This window comes from Palaemon carinicauda, chromosome 28 (assembly GCF_036898095.1).
Source record: "Palaemon carinicauda isolate YSFRI2023 chromosome 28, ASM3689809v2, whole genome shotgun sequence".
In the NCBI taxonomy this organism is placed as follows: domain Eukaryota; kingdom Metazoa; phylum Arthropoda; class Malacostraca; order Decapoda; family Palaemonidae; genus Palaemon; species Palaemon carinicauda.
In genome coordinates, this window is record NC_090752.1 from 19,648,580 (window position 1) to 19,668,489 (window position 19,910).

Below are 19,910 nucleotides of genomic sequence, written 5' to 3' on the forward strand. Positions count from 1 at the left end.
ACTATTTAGTGAAATAACTACCCATCACTAGACTGCTCACCTGCATCAGTGTCCATTCCAGCTCCATGTTTCACTCTTGAACCCAAAAACATGATGTACACAGTCTTAGACATGATGCTTCTATGTCCTGAAAGCAGTAGGCTTGTTACACCACTTGCTGGGCAGCTACCACAGCCCCAATGGACCTGTGTTAGCAATACCAAACACAGTGCGCCATGAAGGTGCTCTATCTCTTCCAGACAAAAACCTTGAATACTTGGGCACCTGAATGATTCTTTTTGAAGGCTAAGGTTGTACCAATCCCTCTGACCTCATGAGCTCTAGGAGGGTCTGAGGCCGATATATTAGCTCCTTGTTCTCTGCAGGCTCTACTGGTGACCTCACAAAGCCTGAAGGAAATGGTATTTATGGAGATTTTCTTCTGTGCCCACCTTATGCAAGCAAAGAGATTCTGTAACTGTGCCTACATGTTCTCATTTGTTTTATATGGAGCCTTATTGCCTGTTCTGGACACAGAAGCAGCTCATCAGGATTATTGGTTATTTACTTCAAAGATGAAGCTGAAAAGGATTCAAAACTAGAGTCAGTGATGGATGGTTTTTGTGTTTTTGCCACATATTCAGGAACAAATGGCACAACATGTCTCCACCATGAGGAGTGTGACTCTAAATATTAAAGAGCATGCACTTCTCTTATTGTTTTGGTTGAAGCTAATGTTAAAGGAAAAACTGTCAAGGGTTCATAAGAAGCCTTTTGAAGCAATTGAAGGACCTTGGTCACATTCTAAGCTGGGGATTTGATTTCCCAAGTAGGACTAGATTCTTCAAAGTTTCGAATCAAGGCTACCAAATAGTAAGGGGAAAAGACGTCTACTCCTCTCAGTCTGAAGACCTGGCTCAAGGCTGAGCGCTAACCTCTAACCTTCGAAACTGAGAGGAGTTTCTCATGTTGCAATTACACAAGAAAGTCTGCATCTTTTGGAACAGAGGCTTTGATTAAAGAAGCATTTCTCCTACCACTCTTATAAGTGAAGACAGCCCTTTTTGCTTGGAAGACAGCTGTTGAAGACATTTGGAGTATCCAGAGAGTTGTTTCTCAATTGGTTGCGTAAAGCTTTTTCTCTGAGGAGGGGATGGATATCCTCCAACCAGGAAGAGACAGCCACCCCACTGCACTGTGGTACTTCTTCACACGGGGTTGACATAGGTAATCTTACAAAGTAGAAAACTCTCTTGCAACTCCTCTCAGTATATTTGGAAGGTCTGGGGACACCTCTTCTTACGGCCATTTTGTTCTTACCAGAGTGATCTGGAGATTGGGCACGATGGGGGCTTTGCTGATCACTATTCTTATATGAAACAAAATGGTGGGAGGGCATAAATGTCAACACTGTTCCACGGGTGTTGAAATGTGTCCTCCATTAATGCTACTTGGTCTATTACTGGTAAGCAATAAACTGTGAGTTTGTTGTTGAAGTGAGTGGCAAACATATCTATTAATGGGGAACCTCACAAAGTCAGGAGTTCCCTAATAGAAGATTCAAAGACCATTCTTACACTATGAATTGAATGCGACGACTCAGATTGTCTGCTATGACATTCTATTTTCTTGGAATAAATCGTGCTGGCTGGGTTACTTTGTTGTTCTCTGACCATGGTTGTATGCTCATTTCTAACTGGCATAGTGGGTGATGAACCCGCCCCCCCTGCTTGTGGACATTATACACAATTTTAGTGTTGTTGCTCATCAACACTGCAAGGTGTCCTTTTGCCATATCCTAGAAATGGATCAGCGCTAGATACACTGCTTTCAGTTCTAAGATATTTTTATGAGACGTCTTTTCTGCGTCCTCTTCCATAGACCTGTGGAGTGAGTTAGGCTGTAGGATCTTCCTCACTCTTCTCTGGACACATATGGAAACAGGATGAGTTCCAGGGTGAGAACCTGCAGTGGGGATCTTTCCATCAAGTTCCTCTCCTGCAACAACCAGTATAGGTCCTTTTGGACTTCCAGTGTCACCATGACTAGAACATTTTGGGGTTGGACCTCTGTTTCCAACTAGACTTCAGAGTCCACTGTACGGAACGAATTTGTAACCATCTGTGGGAACCAGACATTCCAGGGAAGACGGATACCTGAACAGTCTCTGCCAGTTCTTTGTTGTGAGTGATTCTTGTGTCAGGATGTGTTGCGACTTTTCCTCGACCTCTGTATACTGTCCTGTGATGGGAGAAATTTCCTTTGTACCGTGTCTATACACATTCCCAAGTAGACAGGATTCTGACTTGGGGTGAGAACAGAGTTCTCTGTGGAGCAGAAATTGGGACTTTGATTCCACCAACAACAGCCAATTATTGAGGTAACGGAGAAGTCGTACTCTCATCACGTGAACCAAGGTTGAGACCAGTGTGAACACCCTCATGAACACTTGAGGTGCTGTGGAAACTCTGTGGAAGAGAACTTGAAACCTAAACTTGAATTCTTATGAATTGGAATTTAGGAGTATGCATCTTTATGATCTATGGACAGAAGAAAGTCTTAATTCTTGTAGGACTTTGTTCGTGGTTCCATTTTGAATTTCGGTTGCAGTGCAAAGACATTCAGATGGGAAAGATCAATGACTGGTCTCCAGCCTCCTGACAATTTGTGCACTAGGAACAGGTTCCTGTAGAATTCTGGAGATGAATCGTTGATCTCCTCGACTGCTTGCTTGTCTAACATCTGCTTGACCTACTCCCAAAGGAGGTTGGTTTTGGATGAAGACTCTCGAATACAATGACTGGTTCTTCAATACTGTAGTTAGAGGAGATATGGGATGATCGCCCTCCCTAACGAGATCCTTATCAATCGCACCCTTGTTTGGCTTGTTGGCTTTGGCGTAAAGTCTGGTTCTGGTCAATTGATCTCTTGAACTAGTAGTTGTCGTCATTGTGCCTCTCTGTCAAAGGGGACTAATTGGGGGTGAGTTCTTGTGCTTAGGAGGCACTGTAGGATGGTGTGGTTGTTTAAAGGTTTGTAGCCCTCCTGAAGAAGGAGATTTAACTAGCTTTTGCCCACTTTGCCACTACTGCATCCAATTTGTTATGTGGAAAGAGAGAAGCACCTTGTGTTTCTGAAAGACATATCATCTTTGAAGGCCCACTAGTTGACAAACTTGTTGACCACTGCGTCTCTGCGCTCCAGTACCCAGTTGCTCCACTGGTAAACAACCTCTTTGGAAGACATGCCTGCTTAAAAAGACCCTACAGGGTTTCTTGTAGAAGCCGCCCATTTCTTCTTTTTCTTTGAAACAATGCCTTTCTTCTCACTGACTTTCTCTCTCCTGGAAAAGGGAGAAAGGTAAGGGGACACAGGACGTTTGGCGGGATGAGGTTTCATCTTACTGGGACTCGGGGTACTAACAAGATGGTGGTGATGGTTCTTTGGTCAATTTCGATGGTGATGTCTCTTGGATTGATTGTAACCTTCTCTGATAAATGAACAATATTGGAGAAACCCTGTATTCGCCTGTAAACCTCAGCAGCTTTAGTCTAGAATCCTTAGGATGTAGCTGTCCTTTCTTGATATCTAGAGGAGCAATTCATAACTCTGAAGGACATTTTACCCCCTTAGGGTATGAGATATCTCTGTATTCCTTAATGGAAACGACTAGTAACTCTGATGAGTTTCGAGTTGGCGCTACACGTGGTCTATCACAACCCTCTGAAAGGGAAGGAAAGGGACTGGTCATTCACCTGATGGAACTGTTCCCTTTTTTAGTTTTCCTCTTAGAGTAAACATCTTATCACAAACTATTCTTTTAGGAGGTATATGCTTTTGTGGTGAAAGTCATATATGATTGAACGACGCATGCTCCTGAGGATCTTATTCTCATGGCTGAGGGTTGCGCACTTGGGGTTGAGGGTCGTGCACTCATGGCTGAGGATCATGCTCTCATAGTTGAGGGTTGGCATGCCTGTTGGTCTCGTGAACCTGTAGGCTTCACACTCACAGTTGAAGCCTCACCTCTGATGTTCATGCATTCTGTGGTGATAGCTGTCTTTAACTTTACATGCCTCTGAGAGATTTGTGATAAGATCTCTCAGGACAGAAGCCGAAAAAGTTACAAGAGTGCTCTTCACTGATTTAGTCAAAACAAGACAATTAACTAGGCTATAGTCCAAGAAACTGCTTCCCTCACTTCAAGACGAGTACGCAGAGACCTTGGAGACAAAGTCCTTGTCATAGGTGTCAGCGCTCATGAGCAATGGCAAAATAGAGCACTTCAATGGCACAACAGAGCACTTCTATTGTGCAGCAGGGCAGCCTCATCCGAAATTTGGAGAGCTTCGGCTGTATCAAACTCAAGAGCTGGGATAACCAGAACAGGAGACCGGGTATCGTCTTCAAGCATAATCTACCACCTTGGACGATTGCACTAGAGCACTAAGGATGTCAGTCTTCTTCGGTTCAGCCTCTGAAGATTTAACCAAGTATGAGCCAGAGCAGCGAGTTTTGGTAGTCGGAAGAAAGAAACAACCACTCTTGGATTTCTTCTTTCTATGCTGAAATATTGCCCATTGGGAGGGTGACCACTCCCTGCACACATCACAAGGGGAATACCAATTGCAGCGGTAACCTCTGCATATCAGACATATAGAGTTATTGTTAAACTCATCCTTACCCTTAAAGGTTCCACAAAGTCAATCCAGCAATCCTGGACATGTCCCCTTTTTACTAAGTTCACTCACATTCTTACTGCAATGAGAACAGAGCATTTTAGGAAAAAAATGCGTAAAACTTCAGACCGGATGGAGAGCGTTGAGAAAACATCTGTTCAACACATTGGCCAGAATCAGAATTGAGGCTCAGAGCATTGTCAATACTAGATCACCAGTGATACTGGGTGGCAGTTGCCAGAGCCTCTATAGTTTTTCATTGACCATTACCAGCTGTCACTAGACTCTTCCCCCTACTAAAGGACGAGGGTTTGTATTCACGTAGGAACAAATCTGGTTTATTGTAAAGAGGAGGTAGAGGTTATGTTGTGAAAATAGCTCAAATATTTAGAAAAGTATAGTCGACAGCAGGATATGAAAGGTTAATATTTGTGAAGAAAATAACAAAAATCATTAGAGGTTGTTTGGTGAGGTATAGGGAAAGATAGTACACTGGGGATAAAATTTTCACCTGCTTTGCAATAATTGTAAACATCTATTCTTTACTACATTTTTAGTCTACATTTAACACAACAAAATAGTATATCTAATCTAGATAACTTATCCACTTTGTTAATATCCTATATTTGAAAAAAAAATAATTGAAGCATTATGATATAAAAAAAAAAAAAATTTACCTAAAATCCATTTTTTTAGTAGACAGTATTTGAATATACTACAAATTGTAATTATCTATTGAGAATTCTATGAAAGGTATTCAAACGGAACTTGATTAAATTTTGTTATGATTTATAAGGTAAGTTATCCAGTTCTGATCTTTTATGTATACAATATATACTCTTTACATGAGTAATTTATCCATTTTGTGTAGCATAGTGTGATGCCTATTTTTCATTCATAATCAGGTCAGGCTTATTACTTTTGTTCATGGTTGGAACGCAATTATAGAAACTGCTTAGCTTAGTGTTTCAAGTTTTCTTAAAAGTAGTATTTACATTAATTTGGTCATTACAGATTTGGCCACTCATTAATCAATCCGATTCTTCATCGCCTGAATGCTACATTCCAGCCTATAGCAGAAGGCCATTTGCCCCTCCACAAAGCTTTCTTTAGCCCATGGCGTATTGTACAAGAAGGCGGGATAGACCCTCTGCTTAGGGGTCTCTTTGCTACTCCAGCTAAATTAAAGGTGAGGCATGCAGTATTGCCGTTAGTATAATGATATGAATACTTTTATATTGGTTGCAGTAATTTTGTTTTAGTGTTTGAAATATCTCTTACGTTTTTTCAACTATGAGTTGAATTTTATTATGGGTTACTCAAATATTATGCGTACTCTTGGATCCATGCAACTAAGAATTTAACTGATGGAAATCATACAAAAGGAGGTAGGGTAGTAAGATGGAAATTTTTAAATAAACTATAGTAATAATACAAAGTGATATCCCTCTGGAGAGTAAATTTTCACATAATGAACTCTAATAGAACCCATCTATTGGGTAAAAAAGGATAATTATCTTGGCATTTAAAAAATAGGGATAAGCTCATGTTCTAGGCAAGGGTTTCCAAAGTATGAGCATGACTCTATTAGGGATCTCAGAAAGATTTTTTTTTTATGTCATACCAAAAGATGGGGATTGTATGCATATCTCCATTATCAATTCCACTCTAATTTTTTTAAGGATTCATTTGAATAAACAGATATATTATCTCAGTACAACAGAAAAAACTTCTATAAACTATTCACTTTCTCATACTTATCTAAATATAAATTTGACCACTAGAGTACGTTCTGTATTTGATACAGTAATCCTAGCCACTTCGCAGTTCAAGTTTCACAGCCTCAGTGCATCTCTGATTTTTCAAAATTATTCATTAAAAAGATAAAAATTAAAAGATACCGCCATATCGGCAGCCGTATTACGGAAAGCAGCATAGTCTCATTGTGATATGCGAGGGAAACGGTTTTCCAGGATGCCATACAAAGAGAGAAGCTCTCTCAGAGCCTCTGTACATACCCATGGTCACTCAGACAAGGCATGTGATTGGATCCCAGCGTGAGATCAACGAATGAGAGCATAAGTGGATGTGTCCCGTGAGCTAATTGGCTGTGCATGATCGTATCTTCTCCCAGATTCTTCCCTCGTTGTATCTTCCCACTTTCGTTCATGCTTTCAACTATATCTCGCATATCTTAGTGTTGTGTTTGAAATTAACTTTTTGTTAAGCCCTTGCAATGCCTCATAAGCATTGTGCTCCTGCAAAAGATTTCTCTACTAAGCCCGAGAGGAAGAGGAAGATGGTGACCATCAGTGAAATGGTCAAAATTTAAATATGTTAAAACAGGGCAGAACTTGTGCCGTGGTGGCGCACCATTATTGAGTGAATGAATCGAAAGTGCGCTACATTAAAAAAGACGAAGCTAGTATCTGCAAAATTACTGCAATAAGCTTCATTAAAGAAGCGAAACATGTGGTAACTCCGCATAATAAGAGAATTGTGAAAATGGAAGCTGTATTACCTTTAAGGACTGCTGAATTCAGGAAAAAAAAAACGTAACTTTGGACACTAATATAATCAGGACAAAGGCCCAATTTCTCTATGATCTAACTTTGCCTGATGACAGCGACAAAAGAGATGCTGAAGAAGCTACTGAAGATGATCCTGACACACCTCAAGCTAGTACTATCTCTACCACGAGGGATTCGCCTTCTCCAATACGAGGCTTTACAGCCAGCAAAGGTTGTTTCGATAGATTTCAAAAGAGATATGGCCTCAAAAGTGTGCCTTTGTATGGTGAGGCTACCTCTACCGACACCAATGCTGAGGCTACCTCTACTGACACCGATGCTGCTCGTCATTATGGGGAGGATGAGTTTCATATGCTCATCAATGATGGCAACTACCTCCATGAGCAAATTGTTAACCTGGACGAGAAAGGCCTCTTTTAGAAGAAGAAGCCTACTTTTACATTTCTCTTCTAGGATTAATTGAATAGGGTAGGCTTCAAGGCCCTTAAAGGACCATATCACTCTCATCTTGTGTGGCAATGCTGCAGGCTGTAAGCATAAGCCAGGGCTTATTTATAAGGTCAATAATTCACGGCCCTAAAAATAAAATAATAAGACTCTACTTCCCGTGTATTGGATGCATAACTCTAAGGCCCGGATAACGAAAGCCCTGACCGTTGAATGGTTCCTCCGTTGCTTTGTTTCCCAGGTGAAGCTGTATCTGGCTCAGAAGGGCCCCCCTTTTCACTCCTTCTCTTGATATACTGTGCAGGAGATCGTGCAACAGCCCTGTAATATGATGAGATTCAGATCAAGTTTCTTCCCCCTAACACCACATCTCTAATTCAGCAGATGGATCAAGGTGTCATTCGTACCTTTAAAGCAATCTACACTTGTTCCACATTAGAGGGCCTCATCACAGCAGTTGACGACGATGAAGCCCTCACACTGAAAAAATACTATTGTAACTAGATATTGTGTCATGCTTAACTAATATCCAGCAAGCATTGAAGTACATGAAAACTTAGACCATAATTTCTTGCTGGAAGAAATTATGGTCTAACATGGTGCATGACTATAAAGTTCATTGCTCAGTGGTGGAAAAGGTGGTGAGGCTGGCTCGCGTCATCAGGGATAAAGTTTTTTTTCGACATGATGAAAAAATACATTAACGGCCTTATCGATCCCCACTCAGATCCACATATAGATGAAGACCTCCTTGAGATGATGAAGTCTACAAGTGAAGAAGAGCAGGACAAAGAAATTGAAGAGCATGGAATTACCCTGGAGAACCTACAACAATTGTGTACCATGGCAAGGGTAATACAGTGATTTGCACAAGACATTAATGATAATAGGGTTTGAGATGTTGAGTTTAGCAACTGTGTTAATGGGGATATGTCCTAGTACAAGGGGATTTTGCAACAAAAGAAAAAACAACGACAGCAACTACCCATCACCATGTTCTTGTCTAAGATAAAAACCCCAGCTACACCAGCAGCACCTCCAGCAGAAGAGCCTTTGAGTGAACCTAAATCATGTATGAGTGGAGTGGGAGCCTCTGCTCTGCCACGACCATCCTCTTCGCTTCTCTCAGAAGCAAATGTAGACGATCCAGTGCTAATATCTGACAATGAGGCACTGCCTGAACCGATTTAAAGGCCTCTTTACCCGTGTATTTATACCATTATCATCATCATTCATCATCACATTCATGTAATCATTGTCGTTGTCATTGTCTTCGTCATAGTTATCCTCATTATCATCATCGTCGTCATTACTGGAGTTATAGGTATGAGTAGTAGGCTGGCCAGGGCACCAGCCACCCATTGAGATACTACCACTAGAGAGTTATGGGGGTCTTTTGACTGGCCACACAGTACTACCATGGATCCTTCTCTCTGGTTACGGTTCATTTTCCCTTTGCTTACACATTCACACACCGAATAGTTTGGCCTATTCGTTACATATTCTTCTCTGTCCTCATACACCTAACAACACTTTGATTACCAAACAATTCTTCTTTCTGCACTGTAATTGTTCAGTGGCCACTTTCCTCTTTTTAAAAGTAGAAGAGACTCTTTATCTATGGTAAGCAGCTCTTCTAGGAGGACACTCCAAAATCAAACCATTGTTCTCTAATCTTGGGTAGTGCCATAGCCTGTATACCATGGTCTTCCACTGTCTTGGGTTAGAGTTCTCTAGCTTGAAGGTACACTCGGGCACACTGTTCTATCTTATATCATATTTCTCTTCCTCTTGTTTTGTTAAAGTTTTTATAGTTTATAAAGCAATATTTATTTTGATATTGTTGCTCTTCCTAAAATTTTTTAATTTTCTTTGTTTCCTTTCCTCACTGAGATATTTTCCCTGTTGGAGCCCCTGGGCTTATTGCATCCTGCTTTTCCAACTACGGTTGTAGCTTAGCTAGTAATAATAATAATAATAATAATAATAATAATAATAATAATAATAATAATAATAATAATAATAATAATAATAATAAAGTCTTAAGATATTACTGTCACTGGTGAGTGTTAACACCATGATATGTATTGTATCAGAGAGAGAGAGAGAGAGAGAGAGAGAGAGAGAGAGAGAGAGAGAGACAGACAGACAGACAGACAGACAGTCAGACAGACAGACATACAGAGAGAGTGAATATTAAGGTTTTATAATTAAATACTATTGAATTAAGTAAAAATTTCATATATATATATATATATATATATATATATATATATATATATATATATATATATATATATATATATATAACGGATTTTGAGCGAAGCGAAAAATCTATTTTTGGGTGAGATGGCCATGTCGTCCTGATGGAAGTTCCTATAGGGTAGCTTCCTAGGGTATATTACAACTACGGCGATATTCCCAGAGAATTTACCTTAAGGTACCAGAATTCTAACTCCTGGAGCGAGTATCCCTCGTGAAAGGGATATCGCGACATATCAGAGGACGTATTCTTGACACGCCACATGGCAATCTGCATCCTGGACAGAGATTTCGTCTCGTAGGAGGGATTGGCAAGAAACGAATTCGGGAAAGAAAAAGGGGAGCCGCTCCCAAGGCTTCCCTATCCTCCGATTCGTATGCGTGCCTGGCGCCAATCCTGGCGCCATCTGTATTCCTTGTAGCGTACACGAGGTGCTACAGATACTGTATGTAGGGAGGGGTCCTACAGCCCTTTCTTAGAAAGGCAAGGGCGGGTCCATCAGGACGACATGGCCATCTCACCCAGAAATAGATTTTTCGCTTCGCTCAAAATCCGTTTTTTGGGCTCAAGCCATGTCGTCCTGATGGAAGTGTACCAGAGCATTACTGTATCTGTGGATTCTCAGAACGTGCCGTACTCCCCGGATGTAATTTTTCCCGGTCGACTAGACCTAGAGACCTAAGATGTTACCGTTATACATCTTTTCAACTAACTATAAACCATGTTAGAGCTTCCTGCCCCCTACAGGGAAGAGTCCTACTAGACTCTGGAAAAGTCTCGAAGAGTACATATACCTATGTATGAATACCAGGCAAGCTAATATAGTGGTCTCGCCCTATATTAAGTGAAGCATAGTTTGTAAAGAACCACTGCGTCAATATGAAATATCGACCAGTTCTCCGCACAATACTTGTATTGGACAAAGGTTTTATATCCGCATAGGAGGAAAACCAATGCAACATAGCTTGCATAAAGGAACAATTTTATTAGAATTATCCCAGATAAGGTACATAGAATGAATGCTCAATTATACCAATAAATTGACACAGGTGAAGGAGACGCAAGGTTCTCAAGAACCAGATTAATGACAGGCAATAAATAGACAGGTTAACCACAATTATATATATATATATCTATATACATAAGAAGAGGATAACCCAAAACTTTAAGCATAAGTATGATAGTAAACAGAGCTTGTTTGTCTGAAAGAAAAAACATTAAACGCCACTTTTAAGATACCGAGGTATCAAAGTCATAAAAGCCTGTATTACAAATCAATGACATTAGCGTTAGAAACGCTCGGCACACATGTCTGCACTTATGCTAGGTTCACCTTCGGAAATGGAACAGTCTGCATGGGCAACACAGTGCCCTCACTTAGTTTGTAGTACAGTATGTAACTACACACTCACCCTGGAATTAATCGTCCCAATTAAGACCACTGTTCCTCGCAGAGTTAAACAGTAGGGTTAACACCGCGACCCACTGCTACCACAGATCTCTTTTAGTTCCTCTACTTGCTTCGCATAGTGGCGAAAGAACACTCTGGAAGACTTCCAGCCAGTGTATGAACGGAGATGTTCAAAATCCATACAATTAAAGAAATTTAAGGATGAGGCAACTTTCCTCGGATCGTGACCTGCAGGTGTATTGTCAGGATCCGCTCTGCGAATAAAATATGTGATTTTCGCTCTGAGTTGATTCAGAGATAAATTTGAGCCTGATGTTTCTCCCCTGAATAGTTGACCACCCTTGAAGTCTGAAGTTCTATGAAGATAGACCTTTAGGCATTCTACTGGACATAGAGATGCATCTTCTTTCAGAGGGCAGATTCTCCAGGGACCCCACCTGTTGGTGGGTAACTCATTCTTGGCGAGAAACGTAGGATCCGGAAACAGGTTCAGTTCTCCCCCATCCAGGAACTGAACACGACCTGCCTCTCTCGAGAGGCTACAATCTCACTAACCCTGGCCCCGGACGCGAGTGCAAAATAGGAAAATAACTTTTTGTGTCAAATCCTTTAACGCACTCTTCATTGCTTAACAGAGAAGCGAAATGAAGAACTTGTCTAAAGACCATGAAATGGGCTTTGGAGGTGCAGAAGGTCTGAGCCTAGCACAGGCTTTCGGGACTTTATTAAAGATCTCGTTACCTAGGTCGACCTGGAAGGCATATAGAATGGGTCTTGTCAAAGCAGACTTACACGCTGAAATCGTGTTAGCTGCCAATCCTTGACCATGGAGGTGGAGAAGAAAGATAAGCAGAAGTCTGTCAAGATCTCCTGCGGATTCTTCGCCTTGACAAAAGGCCACCCATTTTCTCCAAGATGACTCATATTGCCTTCTAGTAGATTTGCACTTATATTCCTCAAGGAAGTCTATGCTGGCTTTCGAAATCCCGAAACGCTTTCTCACCGCTAGGGAGAGAAAATCATGAGCTGCAGGGTCCGGGTTTTCTGTAATGAAGCGCAGACAGTTGACTTCTGGACTCGCTGGGTCAGAACTGGATCTGGTAGTGGTACAAACTTCAGCTACAGTTCCAATGCCAGGAGGAACCACACGCTGTTCGGCCACTTGTGGGCCACTATTGCCGCTACCCCTTGAAGGATCTAAGTTTGTTGAGGACCCTCAACAGAAGGTTGTGAGGAGGGAACAGATAAATCTTGGACCATCTGTTCCAGTCGAGGGACATCGCGTCCACTGCTTCCGCTAAGGGGTCCTCGTACGGGGCACGTACAGGGGCAACTTCTTGTTGTCTTTCGTCGCAAAGAGGTCTATCTGCAGTTCTGGGACTGATTCAGAATGAAGGAGAATGATCCTGCGTCTAAGGACCATTCCGACTCTATCGGTGTGAACCTGGATAGAGCGTCCGCTGTCACATTGCGGACTCCTTGAAGGTGAACTGCCGACAGGTACCACTTCTTCTTTTCCGCCAATCGGAAGATGGCCAACATCACCTGGTTGAGAGGTGGTGACCTCGATCCTTGTCGATTCAAGTATCTCACAACTACCTCGCTGTCTATCACCAACCTTATGTAGATCGAGTGACGCGGGGAGACTTTCTTTAAGGTAAGGAGCACTGCCCTAGCTTCTAGAAAGTTTTATGTGAAAGGTCTTGAATAGCTTGGACCAAGTCCCCTGGACTTTTTTCCGATGAGAGTGACCTCCCCATCCCTCCTTCGAGGCGTCTGAGTGAATCGTCACTGACGGGGGAGGTGGCTGAAGAAGAACCGACTTCTTTAGATGTCTGGCTTGGGACCAAGGCCTGAGAAGAGTACTTAGCCGAAGCGGCTGGTCTTCTCAGATCTCTTCGCGCGTTTGATGCATAACTTCTCCAAACTCCGATTGCATCCTTTAGCTGTGCTCTTAGCACTGGGTCTGTCACCGAAGCAAACTGGAGAGAGCGCAGTACCCTCTCCTGCTCGCGTCTTGATATCCTTTCGGAATCTAGAAGTCTCTTGACAGAACCCGCTATCTCCTTCCTTTTCTTCGCCGGGATGGAGAAACGGTGTGACAAAAGGTCCCAGTGGATTCCCAGCCACTGGAACTTTTGAGATGGAGAAAGTCGAGACTTTTTCTGTTGATCTTGAAGCCTAGGTACTCTAGGAACTGGATCACTTGACTGGAAGCTTGCAAGCATTCTGTCTCGGATGCTGCCCACACCACCAGTCGTCCAGGTAGGCTACTACCTGAATTCCCTTTAGGCGTAATTGTTTGAGAGCTACGCTCGCAAGCTTCGTAAAAATCCTTGGGGTTATGTTTAGCCCGAATGGCATGGCTCCGAAGGCGTATAGTCTTCATTGTAGCCTGAACCCTAGGTAGGGGGAGAGTCGATGGCCAATTGGAATGTGCCAATAGGCGTCTGACAAGTCTATAGAGACGGAATATGCCCTCTTGGGCAGTAAGGTCCTTATGTGTTGCAGTGTTAGCATTTTGAATTTGCAATTCACTATGAACTTGTTGAGTGGCGACAAGTCCAGAATGACTCTGAGCTTTTCCGAGTCTTTCTTGGGAACACAAAACAGCCTCCCTTAGAAATTGATGGGCTTCACCCTTCGGATCACCTTTTTTCTCCAACAGTTCTTGAACGTACTCCTCCATAACGGGGGTGGAGTGTTGGAAAAACCGAAGGCACGGGGGTGGAGTGCTGTACCAGCTCCCGCCCAGTCCATTCTTGAGTAGGCTGTGGGCCCAGGGATCGAAGGTCCACCGATCCCGAAATTTCAGAAGTCTCCCTCCTACCGGTATCACTTCACTTGGACTGCCGTCCTGAGGTCTTGCCTTCCTGACCACGACCACCCCTGAATCCCCTTCCCCTTGAGGGGCGTCTAGACGAGCCTCTGGCTGCTCCTCTAGGCTTTGCTCGAAAGGAAGTAGACTGCCCTTCGAACGCTGGGGTGAATGCCGTGGACTGTGTCGACACGGCCTGGGGTACCCACTGAAAAGTGGTCGGGGTTTGTGCCACGATCTGGGGCACTGGGGGCAATGGCAATTGCAGTTGCTGTTGCTGTCTAAGAGGCTTGGCTGGCCGAGACGGTAGCCTAGTCCTCATAGTCTTCCTCTTTGGTTGAGGACCCTCATCCGGGGAAGACTTTCTTTTGATAGCCAGGCCCCACTTCTGGAGAAGGTTTCTATTCTCCAAGGCGGCCTTATCAACAACTTCTTTGACCAAGTCGGTAGGGAAAAGGTCTTTGCCCCAAATGTTGGAGGAGATTAGTTTCTTTGGCTCGTGCCTCACCGTAGCCGAGGTAAACACGAACTCCCTACAAGCTCTCCTTGCCTTGACGAAGCCATAAAGGTCCTTCGTCACTGTGGCCAGATGAGACTTGGCCACTATCATGAACATTTCATGGACCTTGGGGTCACTTGCCATCGTCTCGAGAGTAGTCTGAAGAGACATTGAGGCAGTCAGTCTTTCTTTTGTATCGAACTCTCTTCGCAAAAGAAAGTCAGACAGCTTAGGGAGGTCCTTGCCGAACTGACGTCCGGCAATATCAGCCTCCAACTTTCCAACTGAGAACGTAAGATGGACGTCCTTCCAGTCTTTGTGGTCCATAGGCAGGGCCAGCGACAAGGGTTTACACTCCTCTAGGGAGGGGCAAGACTTGCCGGCCTCGACTGCTTTTAGTACAGCCAGAAACCCTTTCTGTAAAAAGGGGAAGGCTCTAGTAGGCGAGGACACAAAGGAAGGGAGCTTCCTATTCAATGCGGCTACCTTTGAGTTAGAGAAGCCCCTCTCTTTCATCGAGGATGAAAGTAGAGCTTGAGCCTTAGCATGGTCCATCACTATGACCTCCTTCGGCTCTGTCTCCTCCTTTGAAGCTGGTTCCTTCCTCAGCCGGACATAACAGTCCGGATATGATGCCTTGCTGGGCCAGAATTCCACCTCCTTCAGGGGAACTGAGCCCAGCTTATCCGAGATGACGATCTTTCCAGTCGTCATCGGCATGTGCTCAGCATACCTCCATGGGTTAGCATCTGAGCACAAGGGAAGGTCTTTCACATTGAGCTTTTTCTGGGGCCCATGTGATTCTGCAAGGCACTGCATTCGCAGTTCCATTGCAGCCGCCTTCTCCTGATTCTCCTTCTGCATTTGTTGGATCATTCCAACAATAGAAGAGAGGGCCTGTCCCAGCTCTACTGGGAGACCGGCCGATGTAGAGGGAATAGGCTCCGGAATCTGAGCCGGAGTAGCCGACACCTCGTCGACGTCTACCTCTACAACGTCTGGGGCTTGAACTTCATCCTGGGCTTCTGCCAGGAGGTCTTCCTCCCGACACCCGTCCACATCAGACATTCTGTCATCTAACTGGATGTCTTGCATCGTGACCGCGACTTCAGCATCCACCTGGATCTGAACTTAGGGGATCTCCTCTTGAGGCTGGGGAATCACTGCATCAGCTGATGCCTTAGGGAAAAGATACGCCCTCATCTTCTCACTTGGAAGATAAGGGCCAGAAGTGTTCTTTTGGAAGCCCCTTACCCAGGTACGAAGCTTCTTCCTAGCTATATCCCTTGATTCCTCTGTCCTAGGGGAATTAAAGGTCTCAGTAATCAGGTTAGTGCACACAGTACATACCTGAGGGTCCCAATACCGGAGATCATCCTTGGAGACAGCGTATGCTGCGTGTCTCCTACAAAACTCATGTCCGCAGAGGTTCTTGCTGCGGACGTTGCAGAAAGCACTTTGGAGTGTCCTTCTGTAAAGAGAAGAAATTTCCATGAGTATCAAGTGAACTATGTATCACTGGATATGCATAGTATAGCATAACAATTCAGAAAGGAAAGACACACACTTGTGTTTCCCTCACAACCCATTGTTGCAGCCTTCCAGATAATAAAATCAAATGGTTAATCTCTTCTAGAGTAACCAATGCAAGGTTTCCAGAGGAAACAGGTGGAGCTCACACCTAAGCAATGATTTTAAAATCCTGGATAATAGACAGGAAAGAACTCACTTTCCTATCTGTAGGGCAACAGCAAAGGGATGTGCGAGAAAACACAATAGTGTTAGAAGACACAGTGCTGTACCAAAACCCTTACCATAGTTTTCTTCTTACTGTATATGTTATACTGAAGAATACTAGTACAGTATAGGGGGATGCGTGCCGGCCGGCCTTTGCCAGCCGGCACACACCATAACTAGCTTTAAAGTATACTACTTAACAGCTATAAGGCGGCAGCACTCTGGTTCAAATGCATGTGCCGGCCGGTAACAGCCAATGTTGGCCGGCAATGGCTGCCGGCCAGCAACTACACAAGGTAGTACCCAGCTGCCGGCCACACTCTTGGTGACCGGCAGACAAGGGCTGACATAAGCCGGCCGGCAAAGGTACAAGACCGATGCCAGCCGGCAGCAAAAGAACCAGAGGACTACACCTGCCCGGCTGCCGGCCTCATAGGCCGGCAGCCGGGTCGGGTACAGCACTAGAAGAAAAATAGAATGGATGCCGGGATAAGAGTGTACACAACCTCCAAGCCCGGCAACCGAAAGAGTGCATATAAGGAAGGGGAGAAACTAATTCAGGCTTCCTGACCAATGCCGTCTGGCTCTACAGGCAGGCATAGATGAGGGACCAAGAGAGGTCCGGGCAGCACTCGAAAACATAAGACCCTTGCCGGCCGGCAGCTCTGCCGGCCGGCAGCTCTGCCGGCCGGCAAGGGGCTGAGTCAATTCCACATCCTAACCTATACTAGGTCCAGATGAGAACGACGTACAGTACAGTAATGGCTAGGCCATTACGGAGAAAGAGGGGGAAGGTACAAGAGGGTCCTATCAACCTTGCTTTAGTGACAGATCACCCGCAGCCAAGAAACTTATCTTAGCCTAAGGGAGATCTAAGGGGGAAGGCCAGCAATACTTGCCAGCTCCCAGAGCACCAAAGCAAGGAAGGTGTTGCTACTCCCAGGGAAAGAAACTTATCTTCCCCCGAGAACAGCAACAAGGACTAGTCTGGTAGATCACAAAAGAAGGAATCATATCCACAGAAACCTTCGGTAGTGACCTAAGGGAGCTAAGCTCCCTTTGTCTGTGTCAGGCCGGCGAGGGGGACTCAGCCCCAAGCCAGACAACACAGACTCAGACTAAAAAACTCTGTTGTTCTGTCCCTCTTGAACCATACTACAGGAACAGGAAGGTACAGTAACACCCCAGTATAGTTTTATCGAAAATAAATTCGGAAAAACCCACTTAGGGATAAGCCCAAGGCTTAAACAGAGGGAAAGGGATTGCATACCTTCTCCGAAGAAAAGAAAGCAACCGGGGAGTATGATAAAGTATACTAAGGCTCCATAAGCAACTAGCCTAGGCACCAAGAGAATCGATTACCTAAATCACCGAAACTCACTCGTATACTATCTTGGAAATATTCCACACAGTCTTAAATGTATAAAATATAGCCTAAAGCTTCAATAAAATTTTAATTACACTCGGAAAAACCAAAATCATGCATGAAGTACTAGGACCAAACGACTAGGCTACATGGCCTAGCGTAGGCCAGAATGGCGAATACTTCGCCAAATAATACTAAGCACGAAAGGAAATCCTATGTAATGCTAAATAGCTAAAATTTATTAAAGCAAAACAACCAGGAATGTCGCTCTGACTAACTAAATTTATACCTAGCGAGCGACAGCGTCCAGGACGCCTCTGGTAGGCTACGGCTCTTGTATCAAAGATTAATCCTATTAATCACTCAAAATTTTACCAAGAGCCTACATTTATACATCAAAGACATTATACTCAACTTATCAGAGGCCAACGAAGACGGAGAAGCCATGAAAAAGTAGAATAAATCCAAGATTTGCGAGAAACACAGGAAAAAACCCCGAGTTGTTAAGCTACGCAAAAAGGAATACAGATGGCGCCAGGATTGGCGCCGGGCACGCATACGAATCGGAGGATAGGGAAGCCTTGGGAGCGGCTCCCCTTTTTCTTTCCCGAATTCGTTTCTTGCCAATCCCTCCTACGAGACGAAATCTCTGTCCAGGATGCAGATTGCCATGTGGCGTGTCAAGAATACGTCCTCTGATATGTCGCAATATCCCTTTCACGAGAGATACTCGCTCCAGGAGTTAGAATTCTGGTACCTTAAGGTAAATTCTCTGGGAATATCGCCGTAGTTGTAATATACCCTAGGAAGCTACCCTATAGGAACTTCCATCAGGACGACATGGCTTGAGCCCAAAAATATATATATATATAACGGATTTTGACGTAGGAAAAATCTATTTTTGGGCTCGAGCCATAACATCCTGATGGAAGTTCCTTCCGGCAACTTCCTACTGTATAATATTTCTGCGAGTGATATTACAAGAGAATTACTGTCAGGTGTCACAGGGTTCTAACCCCCGGAACGACTATCCTAAGATATCGTGTATAATCAGGGACGTATCCATAGGTAACCATAGATATCTGCACCCCAAAAAGACTTAACCCAGTCTAGGAATCTAAGGAAGAGGATAGGTGAGGAGCTGTTACATATCCTCTCCCATCATACTACTGTTCATCACTGATAAACTTATTCCTTTGATCGCAGCTTACCTACACGTTCGTATTTTGCCAAGTGCGCCTTTTCTCAGCTTTTTGGAGTTATTCCATAGCATGATGGCTTTCCTTTCGTCGTCAAAGCTGAGTACCCTCCTCTTTTATAGTTTGAATTAGCTGTAACTGCTTTAGATCCTCTTGGGGAGTGGTTAATTAACTTTTTTATGCCGATGAGGGAGCCGGGCTTTCCGAGTCCAGCTAGCCATTGGGTGCCATGTCGAGTTCGTGACCGTCCTTTTTATTTCGGGTTCACTTAGTATTATTTCATTAGTATCACATTAGCTAGCTTTATTTTAGCATTACGATGCTTTGGGATCTGTTTTGTGTTTACTTTTACTATGCATTATTGTAGTTTAAGTTTTAGTTTTATGTTTGTCAGTCCCAGGTAGCCTACCTTAGAGAGTGCTAGTTTTGTCGGAGACAGGTTCGCCGATGGTGATCAGGTCTTTCTTACTGGTCTCAATGGTAGCGGCCATTTTACGCTTAAATGGTTTTTTCCTCGGTTATACTACTTTACTGAGCCCCTTTCCCTGCCTGCCTTCGATCCCCCGGTTTTTTTTACCTATTAGGCTTAGCCTAGCCTTCCTTGGCGAATCCGATGGTACGCCATGCTGCACTCGTTCATGATCTCCCATGCTAGGGCTGTGCAGTCTATTGGAGCTCCCCCTTACGAAGGGTAATCTCCCCTTGTTGGTGCGCTGACTTATCTGTACTACCATTCTCTCCTAGCCTCTGGGATTTCTCAATCGATATGCGGCATCAGCTTATTAGGCTTAGCCTAGCCCTCATTGGTGAATCTGTTGGTTCGCCATGCTGCATTCGTTCATGTTCTCCCATGCTAGGACTGTGCAGTCTTTTAGAGCTCCCCTTTGCGAAGGGTGTTCTTCCCTTGTTGGTGTGCCGACTTACCTATACTGCCGTTCCCTCCTAGCCTCTGGGATTTCGCCTTCGATTTGCGGCATCGAC

General features: G+C 43.9%; 1 protein-coding gene across 2 annotated transcripts in view; it reads left to right on the forward strand.

The window, feature by feature from the left end:
* Positions 1-19,910, forward strand: part of Pxn (Peroxidasin) — a 425,335-nt gene that overhangs the window by 261,129 nt on the left and 144,296 nt on the right. For both annotated transcript variants that reach the window (XM_068351797.1, XM_068351798.1), the window contains exon 23: positions 5,673-5,847. In XM_068351797.1, the coding sequence (XP_068207898.1) occupies positions 5,673-5,847 (175 nt within the window). The remainder of the gene's footprint in view (positions 1-5,672; positions 5,848-19,910) is intronic.